Source organism: Microtus pennsylvanicus, chromosome 8 (genome assembly GCF_037038515.1).
Source record: "Microtus pennsylvanicus isolate mMicPen1 chromosome 8, mMicPen1.hap1, whole genome shotgun sequence".
Lineage (NCBI taxonomy): Eukaryota > Metazoa > Chordata > Mammalia > Rodentia > Cricetidae > Microtus > Microtus pennsylvanicus.
Genome location: NC_134586.1, coordinates 14,845,440 through 14,869,038, shown reverse-complemented (window position 1 = coordinate 14,869,038; position 23,599 = coordinate 14,845,440). Strand labels below are relative to the sequence as shown.

The window sequence follows — 23,599 nt, the reverse complement described above, 5'->3', positions numbered from 1 at the left end:
ATATAATCTGTAGTATAAGGAGCGGCAGGCTGTTTTTTGTCCTGCCTGGCTCCCAGCCTCCCGGCTAGCTCAGTTGGTAGAGCATAAGACTCTTAATCTCAGGGTCATAGGTTCATGCCCCACATTGGGCGCCACTCTGTTGTAAAAAAGAGCAGCAGGCCGCTTCCCGCCGCCCGGCTCCTGGCTAGCTTTACCCAAAATAATTACATGGAAACTGTATTCATTTAAACACTGCCTGGCTTGTTAGTTCTCGCCTCTTATTGGCTAACTCTCACATCTTGATTCAACCCATTTCTAATAATCTGTATGTCACCACAAGGTCATGGCTTACCGAGAAAGATTCAGCATGTCTGACCTGGTGACTTCATGGCGGCTCTCCGTCTCTGCCCCCTTTCTCTCAGCATTCTGTTCTGTCTACTCCACCTAGCTAAGCTGCTGCCCTATCAAAGGGCCAAGGCAGTCTCTTTATTTGACCAATGAAAGCAACACATAGAAAGAAGACCCTCCTTCACCATTGAGGGTTGAAGCCAAGGTCTTATGTATACAAGGTAAATACTGTTATCACTCCACGTCAAAGAGATGCTTCTGAGACTAATCTGCTGATGCACGGTAGCTAGAGTATTAATTTTTACCAGTGTCTAATTTTCCATGTTAGAATATCCTACCATTTATTTTTCTATTCTGTTGTTGATAAGCAGTTAAATGATTTCCAATCATTTTTAAAAGTAAGCGATTCCAAAAACATTTTTTTTTTTATGTTTCCCTAGAGTTATGTACAAATTTCCCCAAGGCAGAAGCCTAGTAAAGCTGTCTGTCAGAGGGTGCGGGTGTGTTCTTTCTAAGCAGGTTTTATATTATTTGCTGAAGTGGTTCTACCCGCTTGCGCTTCCAGTCTTGACTGAATTCCCTGCAGGTCTGACAAGCATTCTCTCACTCCTCAGGCACAAGGAGGGGATCCTCCTTTATCTTTGTTCCCCACAGGACTGGGCAGAGCTCCAGGCCGCCCCCCCCCCTTGGCAAGTGGGATGGTCCTGGCTCCCCATGGCCATTTTGGCCTTGAGGGTAGGGTGACTTGATGGTGCCAGAGCAAGGTTTCAGAAGCCGGGTGGTAGTGTCGCAGGCCTTTCATCCCAGCATTGTGAGTTTGAGGCCAGCCTGGTCTACAAGAGCTAGCTTCAAGACAGACTCCAAAATTACAGAGAAACACTGTCTCGAAAAACCAAAAAAACAAAACAAACAACCCAGAAGTCAGGTCCTATAGCCTTTGCTGCGGGGTGGGGTGAGGCTGGTATTATCTGTAATCAATTTCCCTGGCTGGGCTGTACCCTTCCTGGGCCTCTGGCCAGGGAAGGCAGGTTTTTTAGAGCTTCTTTTGCCCTGTGGCATTTCTGAGTTGCCAGTTGTTTCACTATACCTTGTCTAGTGTGGCCAGAAACCCCAGGATTCCATACATTACCGTTATCATTCCCTGGGTCTCTAGTCAGTCTAACTTAATGTCCCCTGCTGTTTGTTATATATGGTGTCCAGGGTTCTGGGCAGGGCCAAGGGAGATGCTTATTTCTGCTGCCTGTTTGGGAACAGACAGTCCACCTGGGTTGGGAGGGGTGCTGGCAGTGTCTGCATCTGTCTTCTTTCTAACCTGGCAGAAGAGAACTAGTCTGTGGTAACTGGCTCAGGCCCTTTTTGTTTCATTATGTGTATGCCAGGCGGGGACCTGTCTCCCCTGGAGTTGGCTGACGTGAATAGAGATGGCCTGCGGGACGTGCTTCTCTCCTTTGTGACAACCAGGAATGGGACCGAAGGAGGTAAGAGATGCATCTGGAGGCTGCCAAGGGGGAGGTGTCAGCCAAAGGACAACTTCCCAGGGACAGTGTGTGAGAGGCTCTGCAGGCCACAGGTCACTACAGGTCCACCGTGCGTGATGTGCCTCATCAGAAAGTTCCTGAGGTAAATAAAGATCAGCACATGAAAACAGGGCCCAGAATGGTGGTGCACCTGCGCACCTTTAATCCCAGCCCTCAGAAGATGAAGGCAGGCCAGTTTCTGTGAATTCAAGGCCAGCCTGGTCTGCATATTGAATTATAGGACTGCTGGAATTAGAGGGATGCTGTCTCAAAGTGACCCCTGCTCCAAAAAAGAAAGAAGGGCAAGACAGAGAGAGGAAGGAGGGAAGGAAGGAAGGAAGGAAGGAAGGAAGGAAGGAAGGAAGGAAGGAAGGAAGGAGAAACCAGAGTGCATGGAAGTTTGAGGGACTTTGAGTGGTCACCCTGGCAAGTGAAGAAACTGGTTTAAAGAAGTGACCCCAACCTTGGGGTTACGGCTTTTAGTAATTAGGTCTGAGTGTGGTTTTCCAGCCAGTTTGGCAGCTGCATCTGAACCTACTTATATTTTAACTATGTCTGTGTCTTGCAATCAGCAACCTTTCGCTCATTCCAGGGCCTGGTGGGACTTCTGGTCCCTCTGGTGCTGGCTCTATTGCTGTCGCTAAACGTAGTTTTTAACTAAGTCTCTATAGTGCTAGTTACCAATAAAGACTCAGGAGTCAGATGTTGGGGTGAAAATCTGCTAGCTCAGAGGCTAAGAAGCCACCAACTTCCTTTTTGTCCAAAGACCCAGCAAGAGACAATTTTTTAGCTGTCCCAAACCAGAAAGACCAAGAAAGTCCAAGTCCCTCCCTACTCCTTCCTCTCTCTCTCTCTCTCTCTCTCTCTCTCTCTCTCTCTCTCTCTCTCTCTCTCTCTCTCTCTCTCTCTCTCTCTCTCTCTCTCTCTCTCTCTCTCTCCCTGGCTCCTCCATACTTTCTGTGGCGAATTCCTGCTAATTAGTTGCTGGCTCCACTCCCAGGTTGATTTTATTAACACAGTCTGGGGTTTTACAGTGTGATCAAATATCCTGCAGTGTGTGTGTGTGTGTGTGTGTGTGTGTGTGTGATCAAATATCCTGCAGTGTGTATGTGTGTGTGTGTGTGTCTGTGTGTGTGTCTGTGTGTGTGTCTGTGTGTGTGTTGGGGGAGGGGCAGAGCCAGCCTCACAGGTCATTCCTCAGGAACAGCCCACATTATATTTTGAGACAGTGTCTCTCTCTGGCCTGGAACTGGGTAGCAGTCCTCAGAAGCTGCCTGCTTGCTTTCCTAGCACTGTGATATCAAGAATGTGCTGCCTCTCCAGGCTTGTTTATGTGGGTTCTGGGGATTAAGCTCAGGCTTTCTTGCATGTGTAGCAAGCACTTTACCAGCTGAGCTATCTCCCCAGCCAGTTTTCTACTCCCCTAAATTACAGTGAAGGTTGATTCCACCCTGCTCTCGCAGTCCTGGCAGGGTTGGTCATGGCTTATGCACCTTTGCATGCAGGTGTCTGGGCTGGTGGCTTCTCTTTCCCCTTTTCCTTTCAGTTTAATTCTTCAGGCTTGTCCTCCCCGGGAAGGCTAAACTATGTGGAGGATACTTATAGGCTCCCCAGGTAGCTAAGTGGGACTTACTTCCCTGGCTTCCTCGCAGCTGGAGTTGGAGCAGACTGGCAACAGGCTTGACCACCACCATAGCAGGTCTCAAGCTAGCCCTGTTAGAGAACTGTCTTGATTCCAGTGATCTCTCCCTCCTTTGTCCCTGGGGCATTGACAGCTCTGAGGGGCTACGCTGCCACTGATGGGGTCCTCCACCCTGAGACATCTTTATCAATAGTCTCCTTGTCAAGTTCTCCATAGTTTACACTAGCTGAGCGTGCTGTTTCTGGGACTCGGTTACACCTGACACCCAAAACGAGCAAAAATGCCTCATTTTCGTAATAGTTACACAGGGTCCTAATTTGCCCTCGATGTGTACTAAATTGGCAATGACTGTAGCATTCCAGCTGATGTAAGGACCCTACCCAGAGAGTGAAGAAATCCTAGGAAGAGCTTTTGATTCATTTAGGCCCAGAGTGAGCGCTCGGCATGCTTTAGGGATTTCTGTACCGTACATTCGCCTGGTATTACAAAAAATACCATTGGAAGCATGTTTGATATGTGGCTTTGTGACAGGAAGAAAAGCATTGGATCGGGCTGGAAAAGTCTAGAGGACAGTACCAGGTAGTACCAATTGCTACCTCTGCAGGCCACTCCGTTTCCTGTTTGAGGCTGTGTTGCTCAGTTAGCACTGCTGGCGGACAGGAAAAAGCTTTGCAGCTGATGGTGGCTGAAGTAGAAAGTAGAAATGAGTCAAGATGTCCGCTCCTGAGAGCAAAAGTAAAGCTGGCAGGAATAGTGACCACTCTTAAGTCAGAGCTGCTGTGGTTCCGCTTCCTTGGACCTGGATCCTGTCACCCCAAGTGCAAACCAGAGCGCTGCAGACCGCAAGCCCCCCTTGCTGCCTGCTGCTCTGTAACCTTCAGGCCTGTTCTGAAAACACCCTCTTCTGCTGGGGACGAGGGTTGGGGTTTACTCCGGATGCTGCGTGGATTCTGGGTCAGCCTGTGTGTGCTCGTGCACACGCCTTTCCCCGCTTCAACAACCGCTACTCAGGGTTCTGGATGTTGCTCCTGTCCTTTGGTGTGTGCATGCATGCGTGTGTGCATGTGCGTCACGGTGCACTTGTGGAGCCAGAGGACAACGTGTAGGAGTTGGCTTCTCCTTCTGCCATGTGAGAATCTGGAATAGTGGTGGGGACTGGGGTCTTCAGGTCGTCAGGCCCGGGAGCAGATGACTTTCCCCTCCCATTTTGTTGGCTTTACCCATCTTCTGCTCAGCTGTTTTGTGCAGCAGGCATCCTGTAATGAGTTGAGAAATCAGAAATTAGTGACTGTCTTCAAGGATGCCACTGTTTAGTGTAGGTTAAGGTGGCCGACAGACAAACAGATGTGCTGGGAAAGTTGCCAAAATGGAGACATGGTGAGGCCCTGTAGGAAAGTCCACAGCGGCTGCTCTTACACTTGTCCTCCACGAGGTGGGAGGTAGGAGAGATGACAAGTTCTGTGTTTACACCTTGTCAGAAGCAGAGGAAGGACAAGCACACCAGTGTTCACACCTTGTTAGAAGCACAGGAGGGAGCTAAGCACACCAGTGTGAGCTGCTGCCTCAGCAGCCACCATTCACTTCTGGGTTTCAAGTGTCTTGAAAACTCACCCCTGACTCTCCTCTCTTCTGCCCCACCCTCCTCTCTCTGGCGTGCCTTTAGGTGGTGGCTCACAACCAACTGCAGATCTTGTGTGTCTTTCCGGGATGAATGGCAGCACACTGTGGTCCAGTCCCCTCCCAGAGGAGGCTCAAGATGTCACATGCTTGGATCTGATGCCAGGAAGCATGGCCAAAACCATCTGCCTCGTGACAGGGACACGCAAGATGCTCAGCGCATTCAATGCTACTACAGGTAGAGTGAGTGGCCTGGAGCTTTGCTCTGAGCCTCTGGGTTTTGTATTTAAACAGCCTGCGGGGGAGGGGGAGGAGAGCTTTGCTACTCTGGTTCAGAAGGTGTTTGTTAAGGGAAGGAGATAAAGGGCTTGGGTAGGTGGAGTTAACAGAGATTCTTGTGGCAACCTGTTTGGTGATAAGATAAATTCTTCCCCAAACTTGAAGCTGCTGGTGTGCGTGTGTGTGTGTGTGTGTGGGGGGGGGGGGGGGGGGGGCTTGGATTGTAAACAGTCTCTCTGCTCCGCTCTTTGTACCACAGGCGAGGGAGTGTCACCTCCTGAATTATGCTGGTCCCTGTGTAAACCTGGGTGCTGACTGGATGCTAGGGCTAAGAACTGGACTGGGGAGGCTGTTGATGTGACCCTCTGAGGTCCACAGGACGAAAGTGATGGAAATGAGCCCAGTGTAATAAAGGTGTCTCCTTACAGTGTGCTTGTCACAGGGCCACTTGAAGGAATGTGACATCCTTCCCACATTAGAGGTGCCATAGTGGGGTGTTTTATTTTGCCTCCTCCTTTTTGAGACTTTTTTTTTTTTTTTTTTTTTTTTGGTTTTTCGAGACAGGGTTTCTCTGTGTAGCAACCCTGGCTGTCGTCCTGGAACTAGCTCTTATAGACCAGGCTGGCCCTCGAACTCACAGAGATCCATCTGCCTCTGCCTCCCGAGTTCTGGGATTAAAGGGGTGTACCACCACTGTCCGGTCAATTTTTTAAAATTTCAGTAAATATTTTTTTATTTTTATTAATTTTTTCATTTATTTCACATACGTACCACAATTTCCCCTCCCTATCTCCTGTTCCCTCCCTCATCAGAGACATGGTTTTACACTGTGCCCCAGACCTTGAATTCATTAGATCTTCCTGCATCAGCCTCCCAAATTCTGGGATTATAGGTGTGACATGCTTGGTTAGTGGGGTACCGCTGAGTGGGGGAATTTTTATATATATATAATGTGTGTGTGTGTGTGTGTGATCTCTTGATAGAGTGATTACTTAACATGCCCAAAGTCCCTGTTTTGACTCTCAGCATCACTTAAACTGGGCATAGTCATATAAGCCTGAAATCTCAGCACTCACTGAAGAGGTAGAAATGAAGAGGTAGAAATAGGATCAGAAGTTCAAGGACATCAAGGCTAGCCTGAGTTTTATATATATATACACACATACACACATACACACACACACACACACACACACACACACACACACACACACACACACCAGTCACATGCTGTCTGAGGTCAGGACTGAAGTCCTTGAAAGCCTTCTGCAATTTCTCTGGTGTGGCCTCCTTAGTGGCTGCAGTGCCCCATGACAGACACATTCCTGAGCCCTGGTTAGTGAGCTCCTACTTGCCAGGAAGACTTAGATGTCTCTATTTGATACACAGAATCCAAGTGTGTGGAGCTGGAGAGAGAGCTCAGCAGTTAAGAGCACTGGGCTGCTCTTGCAGAGGACCCTGCTTTAGGTCCCAGCAACACAGGGTAGCTCACAACCAGCTCACAATCAGTTCCAGGGGGTCTGATGCCCTCTTCTGACCTTCCTGGCATCAGCACACACGTGATGCACACACATACATGCAGTCAAACAGTCACACACATGGAACCAAACAATGAAGGAATGAATTAAAATCCAGATGTGGGGTTATTACATGGAAGTATTCCCATATGTCCAAGGATTTGGAATCTCGCTTTCCGCTCCTTTTGTCCTCAAACAAAAGCTAAAGGGGAAAAGTTGGGAGAGGCTGCTGTCCCCTGCTCAGCCCTTTGAGTTTTCTTTTCTGGCTGGGAAACGCTGTGGCTGCCTTTTGCTGGGCCAGAAAGCAGAAGTGATCTGCCTCTTTCTCCTTCCCCAGGGAAAGTCATGTGGACTCTAGACCCGGACCATCTGTCTAACGGCACCTTGGCCGCCCCAGTTGTGGTGCTGCCGGACCTGGACGGGGACGGTGTCAGAGATCTGGTGGTGCTGGCCATCGGAGAATTGCAGGTATAGTCTCTGTTTCCAAAGGTTTTTAATTTCTTATGGGGATTGCTTTCAAGTGTTGCGATGTCTGCAATGGTTTAGGCTGAAATAGATTCTTTTGGTGAGGTTAAGTGAACCAAGAGCATTCCAAATTCATTTTCCATGATACCACTGTGGTTCTGAGGACTGTGGTGTGGGAGAGCTGTGGGGGCAGATGGCCTATATGTAAATTCCTTCTGCATCTCTCTGAAGCTTTATGGCCTTGGGCAAGCAGTGCTGTAGTTCCTACGCCCGTCTAAAGCAGAAAGTTATATCTCCATGTAGGAAGCTTAGGAAAAGTAGAGCTAACAAATTAAGTCCCTAGAAACGGCCTATTTTCTACTCTGTAAATGTAATATTAGTTTACTGTATTGTATCCAGTGGGATGGGTTGATAGAAAGCTCATACGATGCAGACTTTGAATATAGCTCAGTTGCTGGCTTAGCATGCATGAAGCCCTTGTTTGGTCCCCAGTATCACATGACTCAGGTGTGGTGGTAATACCTTCACACCTAGAGAAACGCAGAAGGACCAGACTAAACAGTGACCTTGAGATCAGCCTGGCGACACAGAAGGTCCTGTCTCGACAACACCCGCACACAGGCGCTGCACCTCTGTAATTCAGCAGGTCAGCCTGGGCTGCATGTTGAGAATCAGACCCGCACCTTTCTGTTTCATCAGTGACCAAAGGAAGGTGCTATAAGGGGACGGACTTCCAGTGTGGATGTGGTATCTTACATCTATAATCCCAGCACTTGGAAGCTGAGGCAGGAGGATTGCCATAAGTTTGAGGACAGCCTGGTCCTGGTCTACTTAGTAAGCTCTAGTCTGTCTATGTTCCATAGTGATGGCATGTGTCACTCGATTCCTCTCTTCTCCCTCAAGAAAGATAGCCCTGACCTAACCCGAGCTCTATAGACCAGGCTGGCCTGGAACTCACAGAGATCCGCCTGCCTCTGCCTCCTGAGTGCTGGGATAAAAGACATGGACCCCACAACCCAGCTGAGATCCAGTTCTTTTGTTTTTTATTTTTGTTTTGAGACTTTTAGGGACAGAGTCCCTGTGTAGCTCAGGCTCACTTTAAACGTCACAATCTTCATCTCTGTTCCCTAGTGCTGGGGCTTCAGGTGACTTTAGTCTTTTTTTTTATTTTATTTTCTTTAAGATTTATTTATTTATTATGTATATGTATATTTATTTATTATGTATATGTCTGAATGTATGCCTGCAAGCCAGAAGAGGGCACCAGGTCTCATTACAGAGCCACCTTGTGGTTGCTGGGACTTGAACTCAGGACCTGGGAGAGCAATCAGTGCTCTTAACCTCTGAGCCATTTCTCCAGCCCCAGAAGCCTTAGTCTCAATGCCCCATCTGTTTCTTACACCCAGTGGCGTTGAGGGGCACGGACCAGGCTGTCAGGACCCTCTGCACTGTGGGGCCCTTGGAGAACCAGCTCGCCTGCTCTTAACTCTGTCTCTAACCGGCCTATTGCTCAGCTGCCTCGCAGAATTTCCTCATTTGAGCAGTAGTGTGCGCATAATTGAACAGTCTCCCTTCTGCCTGGAAGGGACAGCTAGAATCTATGATCAGGGAGGCCCCAGGTGTAGAGCAGCATGAGGAGCCCTGGGAGCCACAGACACAGGGAAGGAATGTAGTTAGGGCTGTGGTTTAGAGTGGTGGAAGTCTTAGGTCTGGGTGGAGTATGAACTGAACTTGACAGAAGGACCTGCTTTGGGGTGTAGGGTCTGGTGTGGTCTAGCATGTTGGGGAGAAGGGACCTGAGAAGCCTGTAGTTATTGCACTCAGACCATACATCAGTCTGAGTCCAGACCCCTGGTCACATGTGCCCCCCTCAAGCACCCAGGCTAAGGTGAATGTCACTTGTGTGAGCAGCCCTGTTACACTCTGGCCCAGCCCCTGGGCTGTTTTGTTGGGAGATCTGTTCATCCTAGTGGCTTCCAGTCACTGTTCCCTCCACAATTCCATTTGGCGTCTTGGAATGAATCTGGTGTCCACCCAGTTCAGGAAACCCAGTGGCTGTGAGCCTGGCCCCACTAAGCTGGTTGGTTACTCTGAAGACTGAATACCCACAGTTTTTTTATTTTTTATTTTTTTTTTAAAAATATTTATTTATTTATTTGTTTATTTATTTATTATGTATACAATATTCTGTCAGTATGCCTGAAGGCCAGAAGAGGGCGCCAGACCTCATTTCAGATGGTTGTGAGCCACCATGTGGTTGCTGGGAATTGAACTCAGGACCTTTGGAAGAGCAGGCAATGCTCTTAACCACTGAGCCATCTCTCCAGCCCCCCCACAGTTTTTTTATACAGCCCTCTCAGACAGGGAGCCCCCTTTTCCCTTGATCCCAGTCTGTCCATATGTCCTGTAACATGCAGTGCTCACATCTGTAAAGAGTTCTGTTTGTGGTTATCTCAACCCAGGGATACTAATAGGTTTCTCCACCAACACAGCCAGATCAAGCCAAATTTAAAAAGTATAATAACAGATTCATTTGAGCAAAGTAACTCCTTGGCAGGTTCTCCAGTCCCAGAGATGGCCTGCACCCACAAATGACTTTAGAGAGTGCAGGCAAGGAGTGACAACGTGTTCGCCACAAACTGGGTTTGTGCCCAAGTATGATCAAAAGCTGAGTGCTTTAGAGGTGCCAGACTGGGCTTTGGCATCTTTCCTTTGTTCAGAGTCTCTCTGAGTGGGTGGGATTTGGAGATAGAGAGACGGGAGTGGGGCTTTCTGGGTTGTGCAAGGGCAGCCTGGAAGTTCAAGCCAAACAGATACCATTACTTCTTTTACAGGGCTTCTCTGAGTAGCCCTGGCTGTCCTGGAACTCATTCTGTAGACCCAGCTGGCTCTGAACTCAGAGTCTACCTTCCTCTGCCTCCAGAGTTCTGGGATCAAAAGCTTGTACCACCACCAGGTATTTTTTTTTTTATTTTGTTTTGAGACAGAGTTTCACTATGTAGAGAAATCCACCCTTCTTCCTCACCGATACTGGCATTAAAGGTGTGTACCACCACACATCTTTCCTTTTAAGGTCTCTGCGGGGCAGTGATGGTACACACCTTTAGTCCTAGCACTCCAGAGGCAGAGACAGGTGGATCTCTGAGTTCAAGGCCAGCCTGGGTCTACAAAGTAAATTCCTGCACAGCCAAGGCTACACAGAGAAGAAACCTTGTCTTGAAAGACAAGCCCTGTAGAGCTTGGATTGGCCTACAGCTTACTATGTAGACCAGGCTGGCCTGGAACTTGTGGCAATCCCCTTGACCCTGCTTCCCACACCCAGATATTTTGTTTTGTTTTGCATGCCCAGCTTCTTCTTTCTTTTAATGCAAGCTTGATTGCTGTATTTGTAGCTGAAGACTTTCTAAGCTTTGCTCCATGTTTATAATCAGTGAAAGCACTCATCTTTTAATTAATCAATTAATTAGTAAAAAAGTTTTTTCTTACAATTTGATTCTGACCTTTCAGAGAATTACATTTGTTCTGTAGTGTGTCAGCTCTTTCTCTCAGCTTTGTGGTACATTTATTTCGTTCATCTAGTCTTTGATAAGAATGTTTTAGAGCCAGGCGGTGGTGGCGCAGGCCTTTAATCCCAGCACTGAAAGGTAGGTGGATCTCTGTGAGTTTGAGGGCAGCCTGGTCTACAAGAGCGAGTTCCAGGATAGGCTCAAAAAAAAAAAAAAAAGAAGAAGAAGAAAAGAAAGAAAATGTTTTAGAATACGTAATGGCAGAGTGCGATGCATCCTGTACAAACTCCACTTGAAGTGACGGAGTATGCACTTTTTCTGCCTGTGCTGTAGACCATACCCATCTATCTTCTCTGTAAGAATTTGCCAGGCAATGGTGGCACACGCTTTAACCCCAGCACTCAGAGGCAGAGGTGGGTGGATCTCTGTGATCTTGAGGCCAGCCTGGTCTACAGAATGAGTTCCAGGACAGCCAAGGCTATTATACAGAGAAATCCTGTCTCAAAAAACAAACAAAACAAAACAAGAGGTTTGAAATGATAAACCTTGTCAAAACCTTTTGAAAGGGCTGGGGAGGTAACTTAGCGATATTTCAGAGGACTGGGGAGGTGACTCAGCAGTCTTTTGGAAGACCAGGAGGTAACTCAGCAGTCTTTTGGGGGACTGTGAGTTGACTTAGCAGTCTTTTGGAGGACTGGAATTTGGTTCCTAGTGCTCATATCCTGTCATTCACAGATGCTTGTAACTTCAACTCAAGTTCTCTGACGCCCTCTTCTGGCCTTCAAGGGCACCTGCTCACATACAGCATATACTCAACAGATAGCTACATATATGTAAATAAAATAAAAATAAATGAAAAGAAAAAATTCTAGAGCTGGGGCTGGCTAATAAACTGTGTTAAATTCCCCCACTGTTTTTTTCAAATAATTTTTGTTGGAGCATAGTCATTTCCTGTGTTGCTTGTGACAGATTTCATGCTAGACTAACAATAGAGAGTAGTTTCTATGGAGACCATGCCACTGGAAAAGCCTACAATATTATTTACTAGCTGGCCATTCACAGAAAAGCGAATCTTTTTTATAAAAAAAATATTTATTACATATGCAGTGTTCTGCCTGCATGTACACCTGTACACCAGAGAGAGCACCAGATCTCATTATAGATGGCTGTGAGCCACCATGTGTTTCCTGGGAATTGAACTCAGGACCACTGGAGGAGCAGCCAGTGCTCTTAATTGCTGAGCTGTCTCTCCAGCCCTGGAAAGTGAATCTTGAGAGTGACGTTGGCGGTGGCCACGGCCAGGCCAGACATGTGATGTTAAGATGGAGAATTCTGTGGGCTGATGCACTGATGCACCTGTGTGTTGGCCCTTTCCCATTACTGTGATCAAATGCCTGGCAAAAGCAACCGAAGGAAGGAAGGTGTTACTGTGTCTCACTGATCGAAGAGGCGTGGTAGCAGGAACATGAGGCCACCAGTCACCTTTCATCTGAGTCAGAGAGCAGAAAGAGATGAAGGCTATACTCAGTTCTGTTTCTTTCTTATTACAGTTTCATTTCATTTATGTGTGTGCATGTGTTTATATGTACGTCTGTAGCTGTTACCTTGATTCGGGAAATAACCAGGCTAGCTTAAAGATAAACAATTATATTTTTACTTATTATAAGGGGAAACTACACCTCAAGAATGGAAAGTCCAAGTTCTGCTGTATCCCACAGGAATCACCTAGAGAGGGCAAGCACCGGTCCGTCCCAGTTTTTCTCCTGGGCTTCAAGAAGCCACGCCTTAACTAGGTTCCACTTCTTAAAGATGATTGGTTAACAAAGCTTCCCCCATTACCCCCCCCTTTTGTCTAAACAAGATTGATCCAAACTCAATACAGCTATATACAATGGGAACAGATCCCAAGTATAAAATTACAAACAACATAAGCAATATTAAGCAAGGAACACATAACAAATGTTTTAATAAACATTCTAGTTCAAGGAGTCTAAATATTGCATCAGAAATAAGCTTGGCTAAATCATGAGGAAGGTAATTACTACTATCTAATCTTCAACCCCATCAAAGACCTGAGAAGGGAAATAATATTATTTGAGCAGTCAAACAGCTTCCAAAGCGAGCAATATAAGACAGGGACAATTGGCTACCTGAGCAATCATTCAAAGTCTCATTTGCAACTTTGAAGCAATCAACTTTGGCTAAGACCTAGAATAACTAACAAACCATTTTCAAAGGCAAGAAAATTTTCAAAACCGTCTTACCCTGTCTTGGCAGGATTTGACAGTCCTCGTATCCATTTCCAGATACTGTGTATCTTGTCAGTGGTCGAGGCAGGGGCATTTCTTTGCCCAAAGGCCAGTTTTTGCCAAGAAGAAAACAAGCTCCAAGTGGAGTGTCTTCAGTGCTGAACATTCTCTCGGGAATAGATCGGTGCTGCCAGGAGCAATTGTGTCTCACATCAACAGAACTCTAAGTTATTTAAATGCCATTTTCTACAGCTCTTTGAAGTGGTTGAAGATTATCTATCTATGTAGAATATAATCTTTATGTAGCTAAAGAACCCGATTAGTCTAACTGTAAGTGTGACAAACATAGATGACTATTGATCTATAATTCTTAATACCTATATATCTTAAAGACTAAGACAATAAACAACTGCAATAAATGAGGACCTTGACCTCCAAATGTAAACAATGTATAAGTATCTTAATCAGAGGTAGAAATGTACATTGCAATATGATAAATTTATATCAATATATAAAAAATGTTTTAAGCAGAGGTAGAAACATGCTTAATATTCAGTATAATTTAACTTTGATCAATATATAAGAATCTATACCAATGTAATTGCCTATAAATAATAACTCACAAGTATTCACTCTATTATTCACTATTATTATTAGTGTGAGTAAGCTCATACTAATCCGTTATCCCATCCAATTTCACCCCCCCCCTTTTTTTCTTTTTCTTTTTTCAAAGAGATCCCTGAGCCTATAAAATTTTCCTTCCAACCCCTAACTCCAATAAACTCTGCTGTGACAGGGATTCTACAAAAAAAAAATCCACTTAGGCAAAAGCAAGCCTGTCTGGGCCGTGGAATGGCCAGGCCATCCACCTGGTAGGCGTGGAGCTTAAATCCATGTGGGCACCAAGTGATGAACGGGCGCATGAAAGAAATCCCACACTAGCGCAGAAATGAGAAATAGATATTTAGGGGTAAACTCACAAATCAGAATTCTCTGCTTGCACGGTGGACAGAGATCAAATCCAACAATCTGAACGAGCAGCCAGGGCAAAGGAAAAAGAAGAAGGGGTGGACGCAGGCTCTGCATCCACATACGTAGTATAAGAGGCCACGCCCCAGTAGCCGGGTGACCACAAGCTGCAAGCCTTCCTACAGCATACATCTATATGAGTGCGTGTGCACATGTGTGTATGTGAGTGCCCTACGGGGGTAGATGACTTCTGATCCCTTGGGGCCAGTTATAAGGATTCATAAGCTGCCGGATTTCCATCTCGGGATCCAGGCACTGGTCCTCATAATTGAGCCACAGTGCTTATAACTGCTGCACCATCTCTGAAGCCCAGGATATCAGTCAACGCCCCAAGCTGATGGGATGAAGATACCTACAGCTAGGGTTGGTCTTCCTACTTTGTAAACCTTTCTGGAAACATCTTCAGAGATATACCCAGATGTGTTTTCCTGGTGATTCTAATCCCTACCAAGCTGACCGTCGGGGCCTCTCTGGTAGATCCTGGCTCTTGAGTAAAGACCCTCTGTAGCATGCCCAGAGTCAGACATTAGGGGGTGAAAGCTGAGAAATCAGAGAAGCAGAGTAGCCAGCCACTCGAGAGATCTTTTACCTCTACTGAATTCTCAGACCAAAAGGGTGATCCTGTCCTTTGACTGAATCCTCAAGACTGCAGAGAGCTCCTGTCTCCTCCGGCCTTAAATTCCTCTCTCCGCCCAGCCATATCCCTTCCTGTCTCCATTTCCCTAGTGCTGGGTTTAAAGTTGTGGGACTCCCAAGTCCTGGGATTGAAGGTGTGAGCCATTAAAGGTCACACCTGCCTGACCTCTGGTGGCTTAGCTCTGCACACTGATCTTCAGGCAAGCTTTATTTGTTAAAACACAAACAAAATATTGCTACAACCCTCCTTGCATCGGCATATTATATTTAGCTCCCGGCCTTAGGAGAGGATATAGCCAGTAACTACTGTGTTCCATCGTCTGAGGAGTCCTGAAGATACTCTTCACACATGTCTAGTTAGAGAGTACACGTTTCCCCCATTTTTTTTATTTCCAGGGGAATAAGCGAGTAAGTTTGGCTTTATGCTTTTCAGCATAGGAAGAGTTTCGGAGCCCTTAGCTCATAAGGCATTAGGAAATGAAAGGCTTACATTAACACGTTCCTTTCTTTTTACTTCTTCAGCCAGATCTGTGTTTTCTGCTGGTTTCTGGCCGGACAGGGAGTCCCGTGGGCCGACCTGTGAAGTACAACATCGTGGGAGTGGGGAATCTGATTGGTCCCCAGGTTTACATCACCACCAGTGGGGCTGTCTACATCCTGTTTGGCTTTGGTAAGAAGCAAGGCTGACTTTGGCTTCTGCTCCCCTGGTGTCGGTGGCTAGGTCTCCCGTGAGAGAGGATGATCACCCACACTGGGGTTCGCTGGTGTTGGCTGTTTTTTCACGGCATCTCACCTACTGTAGGTCATTAACTATGGTTTCCCTTGATGCTTTCTCTGGAAAGGGGGCTGCCCAGCATCCACTTGATCAGTTCCCCATCACTCCCAAGTGGGACCAGTTGGAGTGGGCTCTATTGCACCGTGTGATCTGTTGTGTGTCTCCTGCCCAGAACCCCACCCTGGGATAGCCTGGGTAGTTGTTTTAACCCCAGCTTCTCAGTGTTGACTCTTCCTGTGGCACTAGGAAATATACAAGCTGTCGCCCTGCGGGACATTTTTGTTCAGGCCCAAAACCGAGACAGCTCACCACCCTCTCTGCAGATAGAAGAGCCGGAATGGGAGAAGCGCAGATCTGTCAACCTTTCGGAGCTCATCGATGTTTACAGGTGGGCTGAGATCTGCCTTTGGCCACAGTGAGGTCTTCTGGGGACTCAGGCAGAGTCTCCGAGCTTGGGTTGACTGGTGCCTAAAGTGGAGCTAACCTTGACATATCAACTCCTGATCTGCACAACACAGTGAGAAATTCTCTTTCCTGAGCTGTGGAATGTTGGGTCTGGCATCAGTGAACAGAGTTTACTTCATAACTGGATTCCAAGAATGGGTATTAGCTATGGGTCCCAATCAGAACAGCTAAGGGGATCTATTTATAAATATATAAATATATGGAAAAATCTATATGAAACCTTTGACCTACTCTTCCCTTTACTTTTCTCCCAGTTAAAGAATCATTTTGACAGAAACAGGAATAGCAGGCATGAAATCTTGTGTTTTTTGTTTTTTGTTTGTTTTTAATTTTTATTTACTTCTCAACTAAGAGCATGTGCTTGTCACATGCAGTGATCCACATACTTGACCTACATAGCTGTTGGTCTGGGTAAAAATTATTATATTCCTTTCTGTCAGAAATTTCAAGTCATTTCCTAGCATTTTTCCCTCAGGCATTATCAGATTTTGATGGAATGGTTTCAGTAGTGTAGAAAAAAGAAAGAATTTAAAGTAGATGTCAAGAGTTATTGTCTAAGTTCAGTGTCAATTTCAGGCCACCTGTCCCGATCTCCTTCTGTCCTCCATGCCTTTATCTTTGTCTCTGTTACTGTCCCCAGAGTGTCCAGGTAGAGAGGTATCACATCGCAGCTTTGTTTTCTCAGTTCCTTTTGAATGTGCATGGAGACAGAGGATGAGATTCAGTAGGAATGACCAAGTGCGTGGACCTTTCTGGAGACAGAGGATGAGATTCAGTAGGAATGACCAAGTGTGTGGACCTTTCTGGAGACAGAGGATGAGATACAGTAGGAATGACCAAGTGCGTGGACCTTTCTGGAGACAGAGGATGAGATTCAGTAGGAATGACCAAGTGCGTGGACCTTTCTGGAGACAGAGGATGAGATTCAGTAGGAATGACCAAGTGCGTGGACCTTTCTGGAGACAGAGGATGAGATTCAGTAGGAATGACCAAGTGCGTGGACCTTTCTGGAGACAGAGGATGAGATTCAGTAGGAATGACCAAGTGTGTGGACCTTTCTGGAGACAGAGGATGAGATTCAGTAGGAATGACCAAGTGCGTGGACCTTTCTGGAGACAGATGATGAGATTCAGTAGGAATGACCAAGTGTGTGGACCTTTCTGGAGACAGAGGATGAGATTCAGTAGGAATGACCAAGTGCGTGGACCTTTCTGGAGACAGAGGATGAAATTCAGTAGGAATGACCACATGCCCCGCTTGACAAGACCATGGTGGGAAGTGGATGCAAGAGTAGAATGGGGAGTACATATCCTGGGTGGGGGTCCATATTTGTGGATTCACCCCCTCCCAATGAAAATACTTGGAAAAAATTGCATCTATACCCAACATATACAGACTTGGTTTTCTCGTCTCTACCTTCTGAAGGGTGTAGCATTGCTTCTGTTTCCATTGCACTCAGCCGTAGCTACTCTAGAGATGCTTACACTACACAGGAGGAGATAGATTGCATAGAGACATGACATCCTTCTGTGTAAGGATGATGAACATGTGAATTTGGAATCTGCAGCAGGTCCTGGGCCCAGTTCCCACATAGATGCTAAGGGACAACTGTATATGCAAGCAGGCATACAGTGGGAATAAGATGTCAGAATAAGCCGGGCGGTGGTGGCGCACGCCTTTAATCCCAGCACTCGGGAGGCAGAGGCAGGTGGATCTCTGTGAGTTCGAGACCAGCCTGGTCTACAAGAGCTAGTTCCAGGACAGGCTCCAAAACCACAGAGAAACCCTGTCTCGAAAAACCAAAAAAAAAAAGATGTCAGAATAAGTGGGTATGGGATTCTCACTCACAGCAGAGACTAACTCTTGGGTTTTTGTTCAACGTAGCGATGGAGTTGAGCTTCTCCAGCTGGTAAAGGCCCCAGATTCCAACTGCAGCAGCCTCTTGATTACAACCAGACAAGGCCTGGTACTGCTTCGGGGACAAGATCTTACGCCGCTCTGGAAATTGAGCCTCCAAGGCTTGCGCAGGTTTGCAAAGTACCTTCACATGGCTGCTGTTCTGAGCACCTTTCCCATTCTCAAAATTATCTAGAGCGCTTGCTTGTTACCCGTGGCTGTCGCAAGGCAAGAGAGGGAGGTGCCTGTTTCTTTTTTAAATTAATTAGTTAATTAATTAATTATATTAGGTATACAGTGTTCTGCCTGCATGACAGAAAAGGGCACCAGATCTCATTACAGATGGCTGTGAGCCACCATGTACTTGCTGGGAATTGAACTCAGGCCCTCTGGAAGAGCAGCCAGTGCTCTTAACCTTTGAGCCATGCCTCATCCCCCTATTTCTTTTCTCTATATGCTGTTTATTGCTTCCTCGTCTGTTTGCAGCCAACCCACTCCTGGGTATTTCACTGATGATCAGACATTGGACTTCCTTCTGCAGACACAGGATGGAGTTGGGATGAAAAAGGTAAACCATGGGCCTCAAATCAGTCAGAACACACGGAAGGAATGGGCTGTGTCCAGCCCTGGGTGAGATACTAGGGGGAACAAAAGCCTCCTCCCTTTGGAGAACACCAGTATAGTCAATGAGTAAAAAGGAACCGCACAGCTCGTTGCTGTAAGCTGCAGTTCAGTCTTTCCAGATTAATCCTATGTCCTTTCTGGAGCCTGTTTTGCAGTTGGGTTGGAGGAGCCGCCTTACAAAGCTGGGCGGGGGAGAGGTGGGTATAAGTGAGCAGAGCCGTTTCAGTATAGGCACAGTAAGGTTTCAGAGGGGCAGCACTCAGACTGGCTTGGTGCTATGGTCGACTTTGGTAAAGGAAGGGAGTGTGGGTCGGGCCTTTAAGGTTGAATTTCTGTGACTGGCCAAGAATAGCAGGTCAGGAACGCTAGGAGCAGAGCTCAGAAACAGAGTGCTATAGCGTGGTCAGGGATGCTGAGCCACTGGCTCCACATCTTGGCTTTCCTGTAAGGTTGTGTGCTATAAGGATGTAATATTTTGATAGTTTTAATTCATTTAGTCTTAAATGCAGAGTTATAGAGTTTTAATTTTTAAAATATAATTAGCCTAAATTTTTTTATTGGCCATCAAAACTAACCAGCCGTGGCCTGAAAATAGCCTAAAAGCCTGTTTCTATTGAACACTTGCAGACCATTTTCTTATTGTCCCTCAAACAGTACAGCAGCAACTATCGATACATTTAATGTACCGCAGTGGGTGTTGTGGGTAACCTAGGGGATGAGCTAAGTGCACATGAGGACATGTGTATCTAACACTTGCCCTTTCTGTAAGGGACTCGGTACCTGCTGGTTCTGAGTGTCAGGTGTTGGAGTCCAGCGCTCACAAATACAGAGGTTGACTATCCTCTGGGATGTTTGTCTTACGTCTTGTTTTTATGTGTTCCCTTGTCCTGCCACCCTCCTAAAGACGGCTATCTTCTCTGTCTTCTCCTTTGCAGATGACGGTGGTGGATGGTGGCTCTGGCTCCATCATCTGGAGTCACAGTATCCCATGTCACATGAAGGAAACGCCAACCACTTCTGCAATTACTTCAGACCAGAAGTCTGTCTTCCTCTTCTGGGCAGAAGCTCTGACTGCTGCATCTCCCAGTTCTGTGAGTAAGAAGGATGGAGGGGCTGGGGGCAGGGATGGGGTCACCCAGGATGGGAAAACATGGTAGACACACAGTTCTGAATTGATTGACTATGCCCTCCCAATAAGTTGCTTTTCTGAGCCATCTAGTTTTTTTTGAGGGAGGGGGCTCCTGTTCTTCACTGCTAGAGATGCTATCTACCCCCTCATTTTGATGATCAAGTCTAGGTTATGATTCTAGTTCTGCCATGCCCTCGGTCCTGACTTCCTCAGTATTGAGAGGATTGGACCGGATGGCTTTCAAAACTAGCTTAGTAACATGGAGGGGCAGGTAGGAACTACAGGTGAGCTAGCAAGGTAAAACAACCTGTAGTTGTTTGCCACCAAGGTTGACAATCTGAATTTACACCTTGAACAGTGGGAGGGGGAAACCCTCACCTCCTCACTCCCAACCCGCTGTCATTTGACCTCTATGTGCACACTGTGACTCACGTGCCCACACTCGCATACACACACACACACACACACACACACACACACACACACACATACACACACACATACACACACATACACACACACATACACACACACATACACACACATATATACACACATACACACACACATACACACATACACATACACACACATACACACATACACACACACACACACACACACATACACACACATACACACACATACACACACATACACACACACATACACACACATATACACACACACATACACACACACATATAAAGCAAATAAATAGGTAGGTGGACAAAAGAAGGGAGGTTTGATTTTGTCTGGGGTGATGAGGGAGTGTTTCATGGAAGAGCTTGGATACACAATGTGGCTGAGGGTGAGACGCTGTGTGGAAGGGGGGTAGAGAGGATGGTGGGGCAGTCTGAAGGAGGAAATAACATGATGGCAGTGGCTTTGTAAGGAAGCAGAAGGAAGCGTGAGTGGATTGAGAATACCATGGGGGAGGCAGCAAATGTGTGCGTTAGAGTTTAGAGAAGTGAAGTGAAAAGCTTTTTTGTTTGGTGTTTTTTTTTTTTTTTGAGACAGGGGTCTGTCTCTATAGCTCTGGCTGTCCTAGAATTCACAGGCTGGCCTTGAACTCACAGAGTCCTCCCTGCCTCTGTCTCCCGAGTGCTGGTGACTTAACGTCTGGCCTGAAAAACTTTCACTTTTATGCTAAGGACTTTGCTCCTTGTTCTGTAGGCAGTGAGGAATGCTATTTTCGTGGCATATTAGTTGAGCCTGAGGTCTGTCCCGCCATACTCGGGCGTTTGAAAATGGCTTCCTCTGCCTTAAGGGCTCATGCTAACTTTACTCCCATAAGGGTGCAAGTCTGCTTCTGCTTCTAATGACAAATGTATGGCCGCCCACACATGGTGTCCCATAGTCCATCCCCACTCAGACGGCATGTTGATAACGCCCCCTTGTGGATGTTTCTCCTGCTGCAGGGACTCGGAGACTCAATTCTCAGATCTCAGCAGTTTTTATTTGTAACGTGATTTTCTTCTGTCTAGCCAAGAGCTCTGTTTCTCTGGGGAGCGGTTAGGTTTTTCCTACGTTTAGCCCGATGCTTGTTTTTGGCATTGAACCCAGGGCTGGGTACATGCTAGGCGAGCACTTCCGTGGAGCTGCATCCCCAGCCCCTTGCACTTGGTTTTGACGTCCAGTGAAAGGAAATAGATTTTATTTTTAAGAAAATATATTTAGCTGCTGTTCAGAAATAGCTTTTCTCTCTTCACAGCCTTACCTGCTGTAAGGATGAATGAGAGTCTTAGCTCTGCGGTGAGGGGTTCCTCCCCACTTCCTGCTTTCTCCCCTGCTTCTCCCCTTCTGCAGACATTTGCAAGTATCCTTTTCTCCTCCTTCCCCTCCCACCACCCTTCCTCTTCCACCTCCCTTCCTCTCCTTCCCTCCCACCTTCTTTCCCCTCCCAACCTCCCTTCCCCTCCTTCTCCTCCTTTCCCTCCCACCTCCCCTCCCCTCCTTTCCTTCCCACCTCCCTTCCCCTCCCCACCTCCTTTCCTCTCCTTCCCCTCCCACCTTCCTTCCCCTCCTTCCCTCTTCCTTCCACTCTCCCTTTCCCTTCTTTCTCTCTTTCTCCCTTTTAATTTTGACTGTAGCTAGGGATTTGGAGTTAGGGGTGAATCTGCATTTTGAACTCTGGTATAATTGTGTGTGTCCCTGTAGTTGGGATCGGGAGTGGGGCTGACCAGAGTCCTCTGCTCCCCGTCCCTGGTGGTGTCATGTAGGAGATGTAGTCACCTTCGCTCTCCTTTCTGTGACCGTTGCCAGGATGGCACCCCGGGAGCCGAGCCTCCTGGCCTTTACCACCTCTACCTCCTGCACCCAGCCTTCCCGTCGATCCTCCTGGACCTGACCAACACCACTGGCGTAGTGACAGCTTCGGAGGGTGAGTCCCGATGGCACTAGAGAGTGCATCTTGGCTGGGTGGTAACTTTGCCCTCCAAGAGAAGGATGAGGGCTCTTTAAGAGACAGCAATGTCCTTTTCCTCAGTGTCCCTGGAACCAGGAACATTGCTGGAGAGTTTCCTCTGGCTTATAGTGCCAGGCCTCTGAATGTGCTGAAAGCTGAGGGGAATATGTACCCCATTCCAGGAGGACTCTGGGGTGATGATGGAGCCTCCTCTGTGTGCTAGGTGCATTAGGGACTGAGGATTGTAAGTTAACTGTGTGGATGTTAAGGGGAAGAGCGATGATTCTTCTGGGGCATTTTTTTTAGTGATTAGTTATATGACTATTAAACATACAAATTGCGTAGAAACTGGAGTCAACAGCAGAACCAAAGGAGAAAAGTTACCCATAAGCTGACCATGCAGAATATTTGGAGATACTCTGCTTCACTCTGAGTCTAAGCGATCCTATACAGCAAACTTGAAAGCATATATTAGAGAACCCTTATTTAATTCAGCAACCCAAAGCCCTGGAAACTGAGCTGCTACTGCTGCTGGTCTCCCCTGAGCTCCTGTTGGTGGGTGGGTGAGGAGGGGGAGCGGTCCAGCCACAGCTCCCTTGTGTTGTTTGCTTTTTCAGCCAGAGAGGGGGCAATTACACAGGTCTCATAGCCCAGGTTGACCTCAGACTCGCTCTGTAGCTGAGGATGGCCTTGAACACCTAACCTTCCTGCCCTTCCCTCCCAGATGCTTATGATTGCAAGTGTGTACCCTCACACCAAGCTCCTCCATGCCTTTCCACACTCCTGCCTCTTGTGGGCTTGCTCCCTACAGCTCTTTGCCTTGAGTTGAAGCGGTGCTGTGGCTCTGTCATGGGTGTTATGGGGGAGAAAAGCTGGTCTGGAACTCGCAGGCTGTCAGCTGATTGGGGAGTGGGGGGTGGGGGAGTGGGAAGTGTCAGTTTGCAAAACCATGTAGGAGATAGAATGAGCTGTTGGAGCATTTGCTTAAAACATTTTTCAGGGAACATTAAATAATGGTAAATAAGAATCTCATGGACTGGGGATGTCGCTCAGTTGGCAGAGTATCCGCCTCATATGCAGGAGGCCTTGGATTTGATCCCAGTACTGGTGGGGTAGAGGCAGGAGAGTCAAAGGCTCCTTCTTGGCTACAGGGCCAGTTCAAGGCTGCTTATCAAACTAGGGTTGTACTTGGCATTGGTCATCTACATGTGTTGTAATAGGAGCAGTAGGTCTGCGTCCCCGGCACCCTGGCCGCCTGCTAGCTTATGCCCCGAAATAATTACACGGACACTGTATTCTTTTAAACACTGCTTGGCCCATTATATATAGCATCTTCTTGGCTAACTCTCGCACCTGGACTAGCCCATTTCTAATAATGTGTGTAGCACCCCAAGGTGCGCTTACCGGGAAGATTCTAGCCTACGTCCATCCTGGGTCGGAGCTTCATCGCGTCTGCCCTGGAGAGGGGAGCATGGCCTCTGAGCTCACTTCCTCTTCCTCCCAGCATTCTGTTCTGTTT

The 23,599-nt window shown here is 47.1% G+C and overlaps 1 protein-coding gene across 4 annotated transcripts in view; it reads left to right on the top strand.

Annotated features, from left to right (window-relative positions):
- The window catches only part of Fam234b (family with sequence similarity 234 member B), a 40,464-nt gene that overhangs the window by 13,267 nt on the left and 3,598 nt on the right, over positions 1-23,599 (top strand). For 2 of the 4 annotated variants that reach the window (XM_075982489.1, XM_075982492.1), the window contains exons 3-11: positions 1,677-1,805; positions 5,150-5,341; positions 7,237-7,367; positions 15,307-15,454; positions 15,806-15,947; positions 17,909-18,052; positions 18,407-18,488; positions 19,480-19,635; positions 21,939-22,056. In XM_075982489.1, coding sequence (XP_075838604.1) covers positions 1,677-1,805; positions 5,150-5,341; positions 7,237-7,367; positions 15,307-15,454; positions 15,806-15,947; positions 17,909-18,052; positions 18,407-18,488; positions 19,480-19,635; positions 21,939-22,056 — 1,242 coding nt within the window. The remainder of the gene's footprint in view (positions 1-1,676; positions 1,806-5,149; positions 5,342-7,236; positions 7,368-15,306; positions 15,455-15,805; positions 15,948-17,908; positions 18,053-18,406; positions 18,489-19,479; positions 19,636-21,938; positions 22,057-23,599) is intronic. The other 2 variants (XM_075982490.1, XM_075982491.1) reach the window with 1 other exon arrangement.